General features: G+C 45.9%; 1 protein-coding gene across 1 annotated transcript; it reads left to right on the forward strand.

Annotated features, from left to right (window-relative positions):
- The first annotated feature begins 52 nt into the window (after positions 1-52).
- Lsm3 (LSM3 homolog, U6 small nuclear RNA and mRNA degradation associated) lies at positions 53-6,996 on the forward strand. The gene is made up of 4 exons (XM_034511215.2): positions 53-194; positions 1,454-1,564; positions 4,006-4,101; positions 6,611-6,996. Exons 1-4 carry the CDS (start codon positions 174-176, stop codon positions 6,689-6,691), a joined length of 309 nt encoding a protein of 102 aa, XP_034367106.1. The 5' UTR covers positions 53-173; the 3' UTR covers positions 6,692-6,996.
- Positions 6,997-14,730: the final 7,734 nt, after the last annotated feature.

Raw genomic sequence — 14,730 nt, forward strand, 5'->3', positions numbered from 1 at the left:
GCCGCGCCCCCTGCCCAGGGAAGGACCACGCCCTCCAAGGAAGCCCCGCCCCCACGCAAACTACAAGGGAGCGAAGGGACAAAAATAATATAGTTCGCCTTCCAGTGCGTGGCGGTCTAACGTTTCCTAGTGCCTGCTCTCGCGAGAGGTGGAAAGGGCGCAGCGTTTGAAAGATGGCGGACGACGTAGATCAGGTAAGTTTGTCCTGGAGCGTTCGAAGAGGAAGTGCTTTCACTTCCCGGCCCGGCTTGCTTTTTCCACGCTTGCCGTGGGATGGTCTTTTTCTCTTCATCGAGTTACCACGGCCTTCCGTAGCCGGGCCTGCTCCTAAAACTAACGCAGGCCCAGAGTTTCTCAACCTACCCGTCTGCCCGTCACGCTTGTCGTCGGCGCCCTTTCTCTGTAGAATGCGGACGGCTATGGATGCCCACTCATCTCTGGGAGATAGCTGTCGGGATTCCGACAGAAAGCGTGATGTAGCCGTAGGACACCAGCTTAGCAATGCGTGTAAGCACCTGGCACACAGGCAGTGGCTCGCTTGCACAGATAAAAGGTGCGGTTTTATGAGATAGAGAAACTTGTAGAGGTGTAGTATGAGGAAAACAAAGATCTGGTACACAGGATGATGGAAGAGCCTACAGGCCTCTTCACCTGCCCTTTCCTATTCCTTAAATACTTAAATAGCTGGCATACCCTGGCATGGAAATGACTTGCACTCCCGCACATGCATAGCCCCCTACACACACACACACACACACACACGTACCGCCCTATTGCATTTCTCTTCAGAGCGTGTTGTTTTAAATATGCATTTCTTTATTTAAAGTGTTTCTTCCTGTTTATGCCTTTGGAGGACAGAAAGAAGGGCTTCGGGTTTGGGACTTAAGCACTGTCTCTTCAGTGAAGGAAGCGTTTGGCAGACAGGAGAGACTGGTTCTTGGCAGCACAAAAGGTCTATCTGTCAGGCGCCCCTGTGGGAGCAGGAGCCCACAGACACCAATGGAGTCCTGACAAAGACCACAGTTTCCTGGTGTTCTTACCTTAACTCAGTTTCAAAAAACTGGCCTAAAAATGTTCATGCATAGCTACAACCATAGTGGAAATTCAGCTCCTGTTGCCATTACTCTCCGCAGCCTTGATGGCAGTCTGCAACCTTTGGGCTGCCTTCAGCTGGATACTGTACAGAGTTCTTGCATTTCTTGAAAATAAAAAGGTTTTTTTTTTAATGAAAAAAAAAAAAAAACAAACAAATAAAGTGTTTCTTCCACAGCTAGAATGTAAGTTCCTTACTAGGGCTTTATTGGGGCTGAAGAGGTGGCTTCGTGGTTAAGAGCACTTGTTGCTCTTGCAGACAACCCTGGCTGTGTACCAGCACCCACTCGCTGCTTTCAGTGCTTAACAGTGATTGTACCACCACTTAGTATCCCATTACTAAGCCGCCTTCCTTCATCAGCAACAGACCACCAATACCGTCGAGGAGCCCCTGGATCTTATCAGGCTCAGCTTAGATGAGCGAATTTACGTGAAAATGAGAAATGACCGAGAGCTCCGAGGCAGATTACATGTAAGTCTGTTAAGTCATCTCAAACCCAGACCCTCCCCTGTTCTCCCCTCCCTGTCGCCTTACAAAGAAGAGAAATGGGAGCTGCAACATAAACTTTTTTGAATTACACAGTTTCTTTGGGGAGTTGGAAAATTCTGTTTACTTTTAAAATTTCTCTTCCTTAACCAGCATGGTTTTTAGAGAGGGATTGGACTCCTGTGAGACCAGAGCAAGGCATCTGATCCCCTGGAGCTGCAGTTACAGACAGTTGTGAGCTGCCTGAGATGGTTGCTGGAAGCCAAACTCTGCAGGAATCCAGTGCTCTTAGCTTGAGAATCTCTCCATCCATATAAAACACCTTTGTTTCCTTCAGTTTTGTCTTCTGTTTGTTTATGAAGAAACTTGTTTGTTCTCTTTGTTTTAGACAAGGTCATACTATGCAACCTGGCTAGCTTCAAACTCAAGATCCTCCTGCCTCTCTCCTTAGAGCTGGGATTATAGACATGCACGACCATTCTTGGCATTGTCCTGAATTTTTTAAAGTTATTGGACGGAGTGTTTTAGTTTTTGACATATAAAACTCTGCTTTGTTTTTTAAAAAAATTAAATAGCAGGCTAGAGATAGCTTGTCTAGCATGTGGCAAAGCCCCTACCCTAGCACTCAAAAAAAAAAAAAGTTACACACCACAGAAATCCGCATAGAGTTAAAGGTGAAGTTCCATTTTTCTCTATGTATAACCACAGTTCAAAGTTGGCTACACCGTAGTCCACATCTTTTCTGCATGTGTATTTACCTTCTGTGTTTGAAGGGGGATCCTAGTGAGGTACGGAGTCATGTGCCCATAATTCAAGTACGTACTTAGATGACTGAGGCAGGAAGATCATATATTTGAGGCCAGTCTGGTCTACGTAGTGGAACCTTGTCTCATTTGTACACACCCTTTTCACATGTTTTTTGTGTGGAATGATTACGCAGCTGACACAGCCGCACAGGATTCCCTGTGAGGCTCCAGTCACGCTTTTGTTTGTTTTCCCAGCTGTTAAACTGCATTGGCACTTTACATACATTGCTTGTACACATCTATGGTGTCTGTGGAATTGGTCCCTTGAAGTGACATCATGTGTACTTAAGGGTTTGTCTCTTGTTACTTTCCTCAGAGCTGTTTGTTTATACAGGAATGAAATAAGTCTTTTTAGTTCAGGCTTAAAAACAGTCCTGTACTGCCAGTGACAGCCAGTGTGGGAGACCAGGCCATCCCACTTATCTCGGTCTTAAAAATTCATAGCTCTTTCATGAAACCTGAGGATAAAGAACCTCTGGGGCTGGGAAGGAAATTGTGCCGTTGATCTACAAGCTTGCCTGTGGGAACAGTGGTGTCACTATGCTGAGAAACGTGGGATGAAGCTAAATTGCATGGCTCTTTGGCACATGGAATGACACCCAGGCCAGACCGTCACCTTTAACTTGGAGGTGTCTGCAGCTCTTGCCTCTGTAGTAAGGGCCCAGCTTTCTGTTTCCTCCCTGCTCTCCAGCTGAACATTTTGCTCATTTGTGTAGCTGCCAAGCAGTTCCTTCCCAATGTGGCTGTTAGACTATTTTTAATCTTGATATGAGCAGGAAAAGCACTTAGCACTTTGTTTGAAGAACATGTAAGTGGGTAGCCCCAGGAGGTTTGCCATTTAGTAAAAGGAATGAACTTTGGAGGTTGCACTGAACGTTGTGGTTGCTTGCAGTCCTTCCTGACTGAGCCCACAGATGCCAAAGCATGGTAAGCTCTGGACAAGTTATAAATGGGCAGAGTGGAGGTGGGACAGATGGTTGGTGGGTAAAGTTCGAGGACTGGAGTTTAGATCCCCAACACCTGTGGAAACACCAGAGCAAGCTGGCTAGCTAGACAGTCAACAAGCTTTGTGTTCAAATGAGAGACACTATCTTAAATGTAAGGTGGGGAACACCTGAGGAAGGTTCAGTTTCAGCCACTGGCATCCACACACATGTAAACATGCAATACACATGTACACTACACACACATACCCATGTCCACAAAAATGGGTTAAATTTTGCTACACCTGTTTTGTTTTTGTGAGCATCAAATGACAGTGTCCTTGCTTGAGAAACACAGTGCTATCTATCACACAGCAAGTGAGAGGACTTTATGCTGCTTAGCATCTCTGAAAGAAGTCTGACAGAGAATTTGTTGGGTTTTCATAATAAATTGTTGTGAATGGTGGGACCGCCTTGGGTAACAAGGTACTTAAGTATTCTCAGGTTACTTTGAACTCACTTTTTATCATAAGCAATATTGACACTGGGAATAGCTTGTAAAGACAGACTAGCACAGAGGGAGTGTTTGGTATTAATGTAAAAGTTTTGGGTGTAAGTATTGAACCTGTTACTTATAAAGCACTTGTATCTTTTGAGCCCTGTTCCTTGTTTCTCAAATCTCACCCTCCCACGTCAGGCTTATGATCAGCATTTAAATATGATCCTGGGAGATGTAGAAGAGACTGTAACGACGATAGAGATTGATGAGGAGACATATGAAGAGATATATAAAGTAAGTCCTGCAAGCCTTCAGTTTGACAATGTCAGTTCTCAACATGCAGCAGCTTAACACATACTTGTGGAAAGCCCATTATGTTCTGGCATCTACTTAGGAACTATTGATAGAGTGTATAACTAAATGCAAGGGTTTTGGAGTTACACAACCTGTTTTTAACACTGATCTGAAAGACAGCTGTATCACTAAAGCCTGCCCCAACATGGGTGACAGCTCACAAAGCCGGGAATCTGGCGCACACTGCATAGCCTAGGGGCAGCTCAACAGTTGGAGAGTGCCCTTTCCAGTCAACTGACTTGGTCTGAGCCTTTGCCTCATGGGTACTGGGATTAAAAGCTTGTGCTACCACACCAAGCCCACAAATAGAACAGTTTCTTTTCTTTTTTAAATTTAAAATTTATGTGTATGGATGTCTGTGTATGTCTGTGTACTGTGTGCACGCCTGGTGTCCAAGGAGGCCAGAAGAGGTCATCAGATTTCTTGGAATTGGAGTTAGAAACAATCATGAGCCACCCTGTGAATGCTGGAGATTGAACCTGGATTCTCAGGAAGAGTGGCCGATGCTCTTAACTTCTGAGTACCTTTTCATCATCTCTACGAGTGTGTCATGTGTCTTTACTACAGACCAAGGCAGGACAGGCTGGTGGTGTGGGTAGTATCCACAGTCCTTATCATGCAGCACTGTGGAGAACAGTACATTGCTGTCTTGTATCCCTCATTAACTTTGAGATGGGAAACCAAACAGCAGCCTCCCCTTGGCCCGTTGTATGTTTTGCTCTCTCAGCTGACATAACTAATGAACAGGAACATTCCCAAAGCAAGAAGGGAACACAGACCACTGGGATTCCCAGAGTTTTTCCCCACAGCGTTTATAATTAACTCCTGAGTGACTAGCTAATAGGAAGACAGACAGTGGCTGGCCCACCACAGTTAGAGTGTTGCTTTTGTTGGTTGCTAAATATTTTGGCTCTAACCCACTTTTCCTGCTGTCCATCATGTTTACCACTTTCCTTCACCGTACAGCCCACAGTGTGGTTAACTGCCAGGTTGCTCTTGGTGATGCTGTGCTCTTTGTAGCAGAACCATCTTGACCCTCATCCTAAAGCACCAGTCCTCACATAATTACAGACCTTTTGGAAACCATAGAGACAGCATCTCAGTCATACCACTCTGACTAACCACATGCTTCCTTCAGCAGGCTGCTTGGTCTCTGCCTGAGGACAAAGTGTTTTTAACTGACAAGCTTGCGTGTCATGGCTTTCTTTGTACTTATATAGTTGGGCTTAAAGCATCTGGCATTGTTTCTTTTTGTCTCCCTGATAACTAGCCAGCTCTTGCCTGATCTCATTCTTGTACTTCCTTGCTGAATGTATCTGTTACACCAGAGCACTTACTAACATTTGGCTGTTTCTAGCCTTTCAGAGCCACAGTCTGTAGGTTTGGAAGGTCTTTGGCTCTCAGGTTCTGCTAACATTTTGTCAAGGCTTAGTGATGACTCCAGATGCACCATGTTTGCTGACTGTCCAAAGCCTGACCACTAAGCTAATGCCTTGAAAATTGTATTCCCCATTTGCACTCCCAGGAGTCCATGGTGTGATGGTGTGATGACTGGGCTCACTAGAGGCTGAGGCCCTACCTACAGTCATCACAGTGCTAAGTTGGGGACATTAGGCTTCTACCCTCCTGTTCCTTGAGACCTCAGTGTACAGGGTCCATCCATTGGTAAAACAGTGACTACCCATTGACACTCAGAGGAAGTCACTCTTTAAATCCATGGCTAAAATTCAGCCATAGCTAAGGATATAACTCAGTAGTAAAGCATTTGCTTAGAATGTGAAAGAGTTCAATCCCCAGCACCCTCTCCCCCAGTCAGTTCAAATCCAGACGTAGTGGCGTAATCCTGCAATCCCAGCACCTAGGCTAGAGAGGCGGCTCAGGGGCCAAGAGCACTTGCTTCTTCCTTTCCCCTTTTAATATGTATTTTGACACAGTTTTTACTTATAACACAGGCAGCTTTGGAACGTGCCATGTAGTTGAGTTGTACTTGAATTCAAGGTGACCTGCCTTAGCCTTTTCCATGCTAGCATTACAGTCATGAGCCATAATGTCTGACTTGTTTATGTGTAAGTTCATGTGTATTATATACATTCAGGAGCCCAAGGATGCCAGAAAAGAAACACAAATACACACACATAGAGTGAAGATAAATATTAAAAAATAATAATCCCAGCACTGGTGGTTGAGGTGTGGGAGGTATGGGAATTAGAAACTTCAGACTAATGTGGGCTATACAGCAAGACAGATCCCATCTCAAAAATAACACAAAACCCCTCTACCTTGTGTCCAGGTCTGTCACAAAGAAGCCTGGGAAATGCACTCTAGCAGTACACAGGGAGAGGAGAGTGGGTCTGGGTGCACAGCAGTGGTCCCTGCTGCAGTCACCCAGGAAACGGGCGCTCAGACTTTTAACCTGATCCTGCTTTTCCCTTTTGTTGTTCTCTTCCAGTCCACAAAACGAAACATCCCCATGCTCTTCGTCCGGGGAGATGGTGTTGTTCTAGTCGCCCCTCCGTTGAGAGTTGGCTGAGACAAAAGATGGATCCTGTGTAGGAAAGTGAAGACTTTGCCTCTTGAGATGTACAGGACACTCCCAGAGAGAGAAGCTCACACACATTCTGATAGTCAGGAATGACCTGAGGATCCCTCAACCCTCAAAGAAGTTCATTTGCAAGTAACTCACAAGCTCTCTAGCTAAATGACCTGTCCCTTTCTCCAGCCCTCCAGTCAGTGTGACCGACCGCCTTGCTCTTTTCAGGAGTTGGTGTGCCCATTGTTCTTGTACTTACTTTCAGGTTGTTTTTCTTTAAATTAAATTTGATGTTTCCTTTTTTATTACTGGTTTTTTTTTTTTTTTTTTTTTTTTTAATGTATCTTGTGGATTCTCAAGTTTTTTACCTGGTGTGTACAGTGTGTCTCCCATGTCTAGGGCACCATGTTGGGTAGAGCAGCCAGTCTGCCCCTGCCCTTATCTGAGGTAGCACTGTTCCAGCAGTTCTGGGGTAGGGAGGCCATTGTTGTTAGCCTTATCTGTCTTGGGGCCCCAAGAGCTCAGGTAGCACCCAGTGAGAACCAGACAAGGGGAGGCAAGTGACCCCAACTGTCAACCTACTAAGAAAATGCAAAGCATTACTTCTGTGACTCTGAAGAAACTGTCTTTCGATCTTGGCTTATAGGCCGCTAGTGACAAGGGCCTAGAGAGTCTGAGCAGGAGGCAGCTGAAAGCAAAGCCACTTCCATTCTGGCTTCAGCCAGCCTACGCTTCACATAGAATCACAAGAGCACTTGGGACCAACACCGTCCACTTAGTAGTTACCCTGTTGTGAAATATAGAAAATAGAGCTAGGGCTATGGCTCTCGGCCTGTATGTGTTAGGGCCATAGTCCCCAGCACCACAAGAAGAAGAAAAGCGGAGACAGTCCACACTTGGGGGAATGTGTCTATAAATGTGCTCACTGAGTTCGCTAATCCACTGTCAAGTGCAGTTTGCTCAGATGCTCTGAGCCAACGTCACGTTGAAGAGGCTTTGTTTTCATTATTTATTGTACCTGTTTCTACAAGTTAGAGAAGAGAAAAACAAATGTGGCTGATCTGATAGAAGTTTGAGTAGGTGGGGCAGAATCCTTCCTGCGCCCTGATCACCCCACACTGACCTTAGGCTTTCGATGTGCTGGGTGATAACCTCTTCACTGTGGGAAACATAGGACTTGGGATTTTGCCTGTGTCGAGTGGTCATTCCACGAGATCCCCTTCCCGAGTAGACAGCTTAACCAAATTCTAGCAGCAATGGCCATAGCTAACTGGCTGACTAGCATGCCTCCAGCAAAGCCTCTCTATCATAGTCCTCACAAGCCCCGCAGTCTTAAAAGGAACACATGGGTTTGTCAGGTTGGCAGCTCCTTCAGGTTTGGGACTCAGTCCTCTAACTTAACAATTCAAGCAGACCCCCTGCTGCTGACCCCCATACCTGGGCTACCGATATTGGTTTGCTGTGGTACTGTCTAGACTGTGTGGCAAAGGGTTCCTAGCAACTATGCCTTAGACTTACGGCCAGAGAGTACTCAGCTGGATATCCCATGCTTGCTGGCACTAGTTAGAGTGGTTTCTGTAACACAGTGGTGACTGTGATAGTTACAGTATTACAGTGTGGACTGTCCTCCATAGCCTACGGTATTTTCATACTTGGTCCCCAGCTGGTGCTGCTGTTTGGGGAAGCTATGAAACCTTTACGGGGTAATTGATTGAGGGTTGGCCTTAAGGTTTTGTAGTCCAGCCCTGCATCCTGTTCTGTCTGCTTCCTGAGCCCCCAGATGTAAACAAGCAGCACCATGCTCCTGCCATCACAGCTGAGCCTCTCACCACAATGTCTTCCCTAGCTGGGTAATGTACTCTCAAAGTGTAAGCCAAAATAAACCCTCCTATAAGTTGCTTCTTGTCAAATATGTGGACATAGGAGATGCCACACCTCCATTCCTGGGTTGGTCATTTCATGAAAGAGACAGTTAAGAATGGTGGTTGCTTCTCACAAAGAAAATTCCAAGCTATCTTTGCAGTATCTTTATTTGAAATCCAAGTAACTTGGCCAAAGTTCATCTATAATCATTAGCTACAAGTGACAGTTTTAAGTAGTAAATTTCAAAGATCTGCCCCAATATGAGGTATCTGAACAAACACTTCCCGGGACCTTTAATTTATTCCTCAGGGGCAATACTCGGTCATTACTGTCCCATCTTGTGAGCAGCTGCCAGAGGAACACACACACACCACTGGAAATGAGGGAGCCCAGATGCACAGAATTTCTGTTGTTTAAGGAAAGAAAGCATAGTGGGTACCCCTGTCACTTAGCTCTCTATTGAGCTCAGGGCAAGCACTTCCCTATGGCAGATTCAGACATCTTGTGCTCAACAATAGATTGTTCATCCGGCTGTGAGAATGGAGGCTTCGATGAGCCAGGCCTGAGCAGGATGCTCCCCACCTCTGTCATTGGCAGCCAAAATGAGGAGACACTGCCAGAGGCAAAGAAGGCCTGTTTTATAGATAAGTCAGTTGTAAGGTGTTGAGAAATATTGAGCATTTTATTAGTAGTGACAGATTTCTTAGACACACCTCAGGCTATTGCTGTGGAATCTCATTAGAAGCTCTGGAGCCTCTCAAGAAATCAAAGTAGGCAAAGCTTAGGCTTGTTCAGTAACAGACTGGGCAGCATGGTGGCAGCAGGACCCTGGTGGCTGGGGGGTTGGGGGGGGGGTTACCTGTAGAGTCCTGCTACAGCACTGGGTGGAGTTCCTAAGCTGGGGGTAGGCATTGGCTCCTCTGCTTCTGGGAACTTAGAGTTGAACACTGTCCCATCAGACAAGTGACTGCTTGTATTCACAACCCCAGGCTGAGGCCTGGCCAACAGTTTGTCCTCCAGCAATGCTGAATGGGTAAAGATTAAATGACACCAGGCCTGCAGTGCTGTGTGACTGTGACGCATTGCAGGCAGAAGGGGCCCATGGTACTTTGGAGAGGCAAGCTGTGCACTTCATTCCTAATACTGGGGTCCCCACAGCTCAACAAGGCTTTCCTCCCTTTCACCCCTCAGCCATCTTCTGCTACCATGTGCCTGAGACTACCAGCAGGTGGCAGCTGCGGGCACCTAGCCAGGCATCAGTTTACATGGAAAACACCAAGAAATGAGGACTATAAGGCCCAGTGTTTTCAACTCCTGCAGGCCTGGTGCTCCACTCACAGAGCATGTCGATTCTTATTTTCTTGGGTGGAGCTTAAGTTTCATGGGTGTGGATACAGCATGCCCCACTGTGGTTTCTGATATTGATTACCCCTGAAGGATTCTTTTCTTGGTATTCTCCCCATCCACTTCCTGTGCCATGGAGATCCAGAGTGAGGTGTTGACAGGAGCCCCCCAGTTGTCCTTTGTGGGTTGGGAAAGTTCCCACACTGCAAGAGGATCTTGCAGTGTCACGGAGCCAGATAACCAAGCTTCAAAGCATGGCTGTGCCATGTGCCAGCTAAGCAGATGGAGTGCCCTAAGGTCAGTTGTAAGGACTAAAGAGTATCTACATGACAGCCCTGGAATTGTTCCCAGGTTGGAAGCAGCACAGAGAGGTCATGCACAGTGGGCCCAAGTCACTCCTTTAAGCTGCCTTAGTCTAACTGCTCTCCATTCTGTCTCCCTGAGTCATTTTCAGGACAACCTGGCTTTGAAATATTTTGATTTGTTCAGTTAAAATATACTTTCCAAGGGCTGAGAAAATGGCTTAGTATTTGCCAAGTGTACATGAGGATCTAAGGTCAGTTGCTAGCACCCATGTGAAAAAGGTTTGCTGGAATGAACCTGCAAAGCCAGCCCTGGAAGATGACCAGAGCTTGCTGGACAACTAGTTTTGCTGAATCAGTAAGCCCCAGGTTCAATGAGAGACCCTGTCTCAAAAAATAAGGTGGAGAATGATAAAACATAAACCTCTGGCCTCTCCAAGCACACACACACACACACACACACACACACCACACATACACACACACACCACACAAACATATGTGAATATATACACTCCACACCAGAGAGGAAGAAAGATGCTTACCATGTTCGAGGATCTGCAACAGGATCAACTAGGCCTGAAGCAAGTGCTATGAAGGAAGGGAGGGATAAAGAGAAGGGAGAAGGCAGCATCTTGAGAGAATCTGCCTCTCAGGATTGTAGGCTTTTTGAGGATTTGGTGAAGCAATAAGAATTCCTCACCACCACTACCGCCCTAGCTGAAGGTCAGCAAAGAGGCCAGTGCTAGAGAATTCTGCATCAAATTGGGCATTCAATGAAGTGAGAAAGCCTGGTATCACTCAGTACTTTGATCTCACAGGGGGAATACAAAGACCAAGGGAGTGGAAGAGACCTGCCTAGGTCACAGCACCCAACAAATGGATTCAGGGCACTGTGGGGCTCAGCTCCAGAAGTGCTGTCCACACAGTCCAGCAGCCCTGAGGTCTATGGTCCCTTCAGATCACATGCCACCCACCTCCCCTCCTATTCCCCTTTGGTGGAATTCTTCCTTCTGGGTGAGCAGCTGCTGTTGGGCTAAATGACACCTGGTCTTCTGTCCATGCTCACTATGGAGTAAATGCCTCCTGGAGAAAGCAGAGATGGGTAACATACCTGCCTGTCTTGGCTCTGTCACCAACGTGATTTGTGGATTTTGGCAAGCTTCTCCCCGTTTCTAGGTTTCACTTGCTCACACAAGTGGAAATGCAGGGTACTTTTAAGAGAATTCACCTAAACTTGCATGTTTCTTTTTTTTTTCTTTCTTTCTTCAGTTAAATGTATTTTTAGCTAGTACATGAAAGCTAAATATTGGCGCTTGGCATTGTGGTACATACCTGTAATCTCAGCACTCAAGGAGGCTAAGTCAGGAAGATTACAAGTTCTAGGCCAGCCAGGAGCTATGAATCAAGATCCTGTCTCAATAGACAAGAACATAAAATGTGCATATATAAGTCAATAGGTACAATGTAGTCTCAAAATGTGTTTGCATTGGGTGGGATCTTAATGAATATAAATATTTATCTTCAAATATGTATTTAAAAATAATTAAATTTACTTTCTTTGTGGTGAAAACTTAAAATCTTTTCTTATCGCTTGTGAAATACACAGCTACCACCACAAACATGCTCTTAGCTGATCCTGGAAACATAAAAGTTGAAAAAGAGCAACTGACCTGGGATGCTCTTTTTCAACTTTTAAAAGTTTCCAGGATCAGCTAAGAGCATGTTTTGACACTAGAGGGCACTATACTCTTCTCTATTCCATTTCAACTAACTTGTCTTGGTTCATTGTCAACATAGTAGATGGCAAACCGTGCCATTGAATTCCTTAAATCCAAACTATGTGAAAATCCAACTGCACTTCCAGAAGCATGGGACAGACAACATCACACACACCACAGCCCCAGGAGATAGTCTTCAGGCCAAATATCCTTCTAATAGTGGTAGTTCCTACAATGCTGAGCTGGAACCATCCACAAGAGTACACACAGTCTAGGCAAGATGGTTTTCACCAGCACTCTGGTCCTGGGTGTATCTGGGTGGTTGAGCTGAGCTTAGGGGTGGGGGTGGGGGTGGGGGGCTCAAGGCCAGACTCTGCCACCTCACTGAGCAGATTCTTGTCCCTGTTCTCACCCTTAACGTCCTCATTTGTGCTGCCCTTCCAGCCCTGTTATTGATTCAACAGGTTTAGAGAGATTGAGAGGTACTCAAGAGCCATCATTTGTGTGTTATAGGGTAAGGATACAGATGAGGAGGAGAGAAGAAACCTTGAATTTACAACTAGCTGAACACTAGACTCAGTCACTTTGATCCAGTGTCTTTCTTCATAAGATAAAAGCTAGCCGAGTGCTCTGCCACTGAACTGCACCCTACCCTCACTGATATCTTCTTCTCTTTTTCCTTTACAGCTTTTCCAGGCTGAAAACTGCTAGAGACTAGGTTGGATCCAAGGCAGTCGTGGCTAGGGTTTGGGGATTGGCCGAGTGAACAGGCAGAGCTCTCCTTTGCAGGATCCTCCGTCCTTCCCTCTTTGGTTTGAGAAAAGCAATGCTTTTCTCATCTCAGCTGTCAGGTGTGGGAGAAACGAGCAGAACCAGCCTCATGAGCAAGGTCACCCAACATCACAAGACGATGACATCACCATCAGCTCTGGCCCAACAAAAACCCAGAGCTCAAATAACTGAGGGAAAGGGCAGTCATCCTCACGGCAGGGTGACAGAGTGACAGAGCTGGTGCCAGGCCTCTGCCAACTATCAGGGCCTGGGAGTGTTGCTGAAAGTTACCCAGGAGCAGTTCATACCTGCCTCCACTCAGCCAGTGCTCTCGCAGGCTCATAACAGTAGAGTCTCACCAACAGGGATCCCCACCCCCACATTTTCCTAGAAGAAAGGTTGACAACTGCCAGAATCAAAATAGATGTGAATAGAATCGTGTGGCAAGACTCATGTTTAATTCAAGCACACTCCATTGCAGGATGTCCTGTGGAGGACAGAGCTGTTGGAACTGCCATTGCAGGGGGCATCAAGCCAGTGGGGCTTTGCTCTCTGGGCTGATGTTTCTGCCATGCTGCATGTCAAATAATCATGTCTTTAGAGTCCAGATGCCCTGCTTTGTAGGCAAGCCACATGTAGAACTTCATGTAAGGAATCATTCTGTTAAAAGTAAATGGTTGTCTCAAACTATTTATTTCATGTGCTCCAGTGATCTGCACCTATATTCTCACAAGTATGTAATACACACACACACACACACACACACACACACACCATCTTACCAATGTATAAGAAGAGTTTGGTCACAGTAAGCACTCACACTCTTGTTCACTGAAGATGTGCCCTACCTGCCAAGTCCCTGTTCTATAACAGAGTACTCTATTACTCTGTCTAGACTTCTTCTTCAAAGGTTTCAAATCCATGGGCAGTACTCCAAATATGAGAGGAAAGCTGTGGAGTATAAAATCAACTTTTATTTGCATGTACTAATTGTTGTCTCGGAGGCTTACTGCCTCAGTCTCCTAACCTAGGCCTAGTCCTGGAAGCTTCTAGCCTCCATGCAGTCTTATCTAGGCCTAGAATGTTTCAGCTTCTGAAACTTTCTGCTGAATAAACTTACCCTTTGTATTTCTTTTTGAGCTCTGGCTGGCTGGTTCAGCTCAGCTGCTCTGGCTCAAACTCCTCTTCAAGCTGACTGAATCTGGCTTCTTTCTTGGCCTCTGACTGAATTGACCTGCTTGACCTCAAACTAACTCTAGCAATCTGTTCTAATCTTTTGGCTCCTTCTCATTCTCTGGCCCATTCTGTCTTTACCTGTCTCTGTAAAACTACCTTCTTTTCCCCCCCCTCTATGTTCTCTTTTTTGTTTGTTTGTTTGTTTTTTGTTTTGTTTTTTGTTTTTTTCCAGACAGGGTTTCTCTGTGTAGCCCTGGCTGTCCTGGAACTCACTCTGTAGATCTGCCTGCCTCTGCCTCCCAAGTGCTGGGATTAAAGGCATGCTCCACCGCCACCCGGCTCTATGCTCTCTTAAATAGCCTCTCTTTCCTGACTGTTCTTATGAGAGTTGAGCATATCCTATTCTGCCTAATTCATCACTTTGCCTGCCACTCAATTAGACATCACTTTCAAATATGGGTGCTTCCTTCTATAAACTAACTTTACCTTCATTAGGATTAAAGATGTGTAGTAAGGTCGAGCCACACTACAACTAGAGACAGGTTTTTCCAGTGAACAAAACCATCTTGGGGTTCACAGTGTGATCAGTAGCCTGCAACAGTGGAGCTCCTTCATCACAACCACAAACTGCTAGAGAGAACTCAAGATTGGTATGTAAAAAGAAGGCTGACCTCGGGTTGACTGAAGACACTCCAGATAGAAGGTCCAGCTCACAGCCTACCCCCCAGGCTCCCAGCAGCATCCAGGTTCATGACCCATCTCACCCACTTCTTACCCCACCTGCCTATCCCACTCTCTTCTCCATCAAACCAAATGCACTGGCTGCTTTGCATTCCTCACAAAGGCCAAGCTTAGTGCCTCC

The sequence above is a fragment of the Arvicanthis niloticus genome, chromosome 9 (assembly GCF_011762505.2).
Source record: "Arvicanthis niloticus isolate mArvNil1 chromosome 9, mArvNil1.pat.X, whole genome shotgun sequence".
Lineage (NCBI taxonomy): Eukaryota > Metazoa > Chordata > Mammalia > Rodentia > Muridae > Arvicanthis > Arvicanthis niloticus.